The sequence below is a fragment of the Gossypium hirsutum genome, chromosome A10 (genome assembly GCF_007990345.1).
Source record: "Gossypium hirsutum isolate 1008001.06 chromosome A10, Gossypium_hirsutum_v2.1, whole genome shotgun sequence".
Taxonomy (NCBI): domain Eukaryota; kingdom Viridiplantae; phylum Streptophyta; class Magnoliopsida; order Malvales; family Malvaceae; genus Gossypium; species Gossypium hirsutum.
The window spans coordinates 25172146-25176663 of NC_053433.1; the positions used below are offsets into that span (position 1 = coordinate 25172146).

A 4518-nucleotide genomic window follows, 5' to 3' on the forward strand; every position below is an offset into this window, starting at 1 on the left:
TCTTATCAATTGGGGGTAAGAAAGTGTTCATAAAAGCAGTATTAGAGGCAATTCCTACTACTCTATGGCATTTTTTTTTGTTATTGAAATTGTTTTGTGCGGAATTGGAAAACATCATGGGTCAATTTTAGTGGCAAAAATGACATGATAAAGTGGAATCCATTGGTGTGATTGAAGGAAGCTTGGGGAGTTAAAAGAAGACAGGGGAACGGGATTTAAATGTTTATCGAACTTTAATGTGGCATTTTTAGCAAAACAAGGTTGGCGTTTAATTTTTTACCCATATTCATTCTTAGCAATGTTAATTAAGCTAAATACTATTCAAATTCAGACTTCATGCAAGTAAGGTTGGGGAACTTACCATTATATACTTGAAAAAGTTTATGGTCAGCTAAAGGATTTACTGAGAAAGGAATGTGTTGGCGAGTTGGTTTAGGAAAGCACCTGCAAATTTAGAACGAGGCATGGGTTCAGGGAATTGATGAATATAAAATAAAACTTTCAGAAATTGATCGAAATCTAGTCTATGTCTTGGACTTAATTGAACAAAACTCAAAAAAATAGAAGGAAGATTTAGTAAGAAGTACCTTTCACCCAGAAGATGCTGAGAGGATTCTATGCATTCCTTGTTAGAAATCAAACCCACTCCAAGCATAATCTAGAAGCATGAGACGTGGAGCAATTTTGTGCCATGCAAAGTGCTGAAATTTTAGCCATACAAAGTGCTCCATTATTGAGATGTTTTGTGGCTGGAAATTAAGTGGATTAATAGCCACATTTGTTGTCACTTTATCAGCCTATAAATAGAGGCTTGAACTTGTGTTGTAATGAAGAAAAAATGAGAAGAAAAAAAAGAAATAAGAGAAGCAACGTGAGTGAGAGTGAGAAGATTAGCAAACCTTGAGTGAGTTAAAATCTAGCAGCAGCTAGACTATCTAGTCATTGAGAAAATATTGTAATCTTCGTATTGTAATATATTGAGTGTGTAATAAAAAGTAAATTTTTGGCCCATCACGTTTCCAACAAGTGGCATCAGAGCTACGGTTCGGAGCTTGGTTCGGAGTTCGGTTCGTGTCCGGTTCGTGTCCAGTTCGGAGTACCTTTGGTGTTCATCTAACAAGTCGATATGGGCGACGTAATTCAGCTACAAGTTCCACAATTGACGAAGACAAATTATGGAAATTGGAGCATTCGAATGAAGGCTTTGCTCGGTTCGCAAGATTGTTGGGAGATCGTTGAAAAAGGATACATCGAGCCCGGAGATGCCGCTACAGAAGCAGCTTTATCAAATGACGCTAAGAAGGCGTTACGAGAAGCACGAAAGAAGGATCAAAAGGCCTTGAATAGTATCTTTCAAGGTATGGATGAATCAACCTTCGAGAAAATATCAGATGTGAAGAACGCGAAGAATGCATGGGAGATTTTGCAAAAATCATTTCAAGGTGTAGAAAAAGCTAAAAAGGTACGCCTTCAGTCACTTAGAGCTGAATTTGAAATGTTAAAAATGAAGAGCTCCGAGAATATCGATGACTATGCCAATCGTGTAAAATCGGTGGTAAATGAAATGAAACGAAATGGAGAAACTCTTGACGAGGTAAGAGTGATGGAGAAAATTCTACGGTCACTCACACGCAAATTTGAGTACGTAGTCGTTGCCATCGAAGAATCAAAAGATTTGTCAAAGATGTCGCTCGAAGAACTTGTGGGTTCTCTGCAAGCCCATGAGCAAAAGATGAAGCTAAATGAAGATAGTGAAAATCTTGATCAAGCCTTGCATAGCAAGTTGTCCGTCGACGACGGAGAAACAAGTAATAATTTTAGCCAAGGAAGAGGAAACCGCAGAGGATATCGTGGAGGCTACCGTGGTGGAAACAGAGGAGGAAGAGGATCACGAGGACGTGGAAATCAATCATATGGGAGATATCAAGAAAATAAAGATTATCAAACATCCAACCGTGGACGTGGATCTAGAGGTCGTGGCCGAGGCAGATTTCAAGAAAATAAATCTCAGGTACAATGCTACAACTGTAACAAGTATGGACATTTCAGTTACGAGTGCAGATCAACACACAAAGTGGATGAAAGAAACCATGTAGCAGTCGCAGCAGAAGGCAACGAAAAAGTGGAATCAAGTGTCTTTCTCACTTACGGAGAAAATGAAGATCGCAAGAGAAGTGTGTGGTATCTCGACAACGGTGCAAGCAACCACATGTGTGGAAGAAAGGAGCTGTTCACAGAATTAGATGAAACAGTTCATGGAAAAATAACTTTTGGAGACAACTCACATGCAGAAATCAAAGGAAAGGGCAAGGTTGTTATAACACAAAGGAATGGAGAGAAGAAGTACATCTCAGACGTTTACTACGTACCAGCTTTGAAGAGTAACCTGATCAGTCTTGGTCAACTCCTAGAAAAAGGATATGAAGTTCATATGAAAGACCGCTCACTCGCCATCAGGAACAAAAGTGGAGAATTAGTTGTTCGAGTTGATATGACGCGAAATCGTTTTTTCACCCTCGACATCGAGTCTGGAGAAGTAAAATGCATGAAGACGGATCTGAAGAATGAATCATGGTTGTGGCACTTAAGGTACGGACATCTCGGATTTTCTGGCTTGAAGCTGTTGTCGAAGACAAATATGGTGAATGGATTACCAAGTATTAATCATCCAGATCAACTGTGTGAAGCCTGTGTCAAAGGAAAGCAGCATAGGCAGAAATTTGAAGTAAGAAAATCTCGAAGAGCTAGAAGACCATTGGAAATTGTACACACCGACATATCTGGTCCGTACGACATTGAATCACTCGGTGGAAACAGGTACTACCTAACTTTTATTGATGATTATAGCAGAAAATGTTGGGTTTATTTTCTCAAAGCAAAATCGAAAGCCCTAGAAAAATTCAAGGAGTTCAAAGCAATGGTGGAAAAACAGAGTGGTCGATATTTAAAGATACTCAGATCCGATAGAGGAGGCGAGTATACTGTAAAGCTTTATGAAAGTTTCTGCAAGGATCATGGAATCATTCATCAGTTAACAGCCAGACGCACTCCACAACAAAACGGAGTTGCAGAAAGGAAGAATCGGACAATTCTGGATATGGCAAGAAGCATGATAAAAGGTAAACACCTTCCGAGAACTTTCTGGTCTGAAGCCGTTGAATGCGCAATTTATCTGTTGAATCAATGTCCAACAAAAAGTGTAAGACACAAGACACCAGAAGAAGCATGGAGCGGTCACAAGCCAAGAGTTGGACACCTCAAAATTTTTGGATGCATTGCATATGCACACGTTCCTGAGCAACAGAGGAAAAAGCTTGACGATAGAGGAGAGAAGTGTATCTTTATAGGCTATGACAAAAGAAGTAAGGCCTACAGACTTTATAATCCTCTTACTAAGAAATTGATTATCTCAAGAGATGTCGAGTTCGATGAAGCGGATTACTGGAGATGGAGTGAAGAAGAAAAGAAAGTGGAAGGATTATTTTTCAACGAAGACGACAATGATGTCATCAACCAAGAAGAACAAGGCGATGATCAAAGTCCTGGTACAACAGCCCCTTCGTCACCAACCAGCAGCAGCGGAAGCAGCAGCTCAGATGAAGCACCCACAAGAACACGGAGTTTCAACGACATCTACAATTCTACGGAACTTGTAGAGACGCAGTTCGATTATTCACTATTCTGTCTAATGACAGAATGTGATCCAGTGACATACGAAGAAGCAATTGAAGACAATAAATGGAAGAAGGCCATGGACGAGGAGATTGCTGCAATAAGAAGGAATGACACGTGGGAGCTAACAAGTCTGCCAGAAGGACATAGCCCGATTGGTGTCAAGTGGGTGTACAAGACGAAGACCAACAAAGAAGGAAAAGTAGAGAAATACAATGCAAGACTAGTCGCCAAAGGCTACAAGCAAAGACAAGGAGTGGACTATGATGAAATATTTGCTCCAGTCGCAAGAATAGACACAATTAGGCTTCTCATAGCGGTCGCAGCACAATACAAATGGAAAATCTATCAGATGGACGTCAAGTCTGCATTCCTGAATGGCTACTTGGAGGAGGAAGTCTACATAGAACAACCACCTGGATATAGCATACAAGGAAAGGAGGACAAAGTCTACCGATTGAAGAAAGCTTTGTATGGATTGAAGCAAGCCCCAAGAGCATGGAACACAAGGATCGACGAGTACTTCCGAAGAAATGGATTCATCAAAAGCCCGTACGAGCACACCCTGTACACAAAGAAGAATGGATATGGAGATATCATGATCGTATGCCTATATGTGGATGACATGATCTTCACCGGAAACAATCCAGGTATGTCTGATGATTTCAAGAAAGCTATGACTAAAGAATTTGAAATGACAGATATCGGTGAGATGTCATACTTTCTTGGAGTCGAGGTGAAACAAATGCAAGATGGAATTTTTGTCTCTCAAAAGAAGTATGCGGAGCAGATTTTGAACAAGTTCAAAATGAAGGATTGCAAGCCAGTAGTCACGCCAGCTGATCC

At 40.3% G+C, this 4518-nt stretch overlaps 1 protein-coding gene across 1 annotated transcript; it reads left to right on the forward strand.

Moving 5' to 3' along the window:
• Nucleotides 1-1126: 1126 nt before the first annotated feature.
• Nucleotides 1127-2477, forward strand: LOC121207967 (uncharacterized). The gene is made up of 3 exons (XM_041078510.1): nt 1127-1462; nt 1595-1898; nt 2458-2477. The coding sequence occupies exons 1-3, from the start codon at nt 1127-1129 to the stop codon at nt 2475-2477; spliced, it is 660 nt and encodes a 219-aa protein (XP_040934444.1).
• Nucleotides 2478-4518: the final 2041 nt, after the last annotated feature.

What these genes read in the sequence shown, in the direction of transcription:
- LOC121207967 (XM_041078510.1), top strand. Translation starts at nt 1,127, where the DNA reads ATGGGCGACGTAATTCAGCTACAAGTTCCACAATTGACGAAGACAAAT. An exon ending in GTGTAGAAAAAGCTAAAAAG is followed by an intron (nt 1,463 to 1,594) that starts GTACGCCTTCAG and finishes ACTCTTGACGAG; the next exon opens with GTAAGAGTGATGGAGAAAAT. An exon ending in AGGAAGAGGATCACGAGGAC is followed by an intron (nt 1,899 to 2,457) that starts GTGGAAATCAAT and finishes ACTCGCCATCAG; the next exon opens with GAACAAAAGTGGAGAATTAG.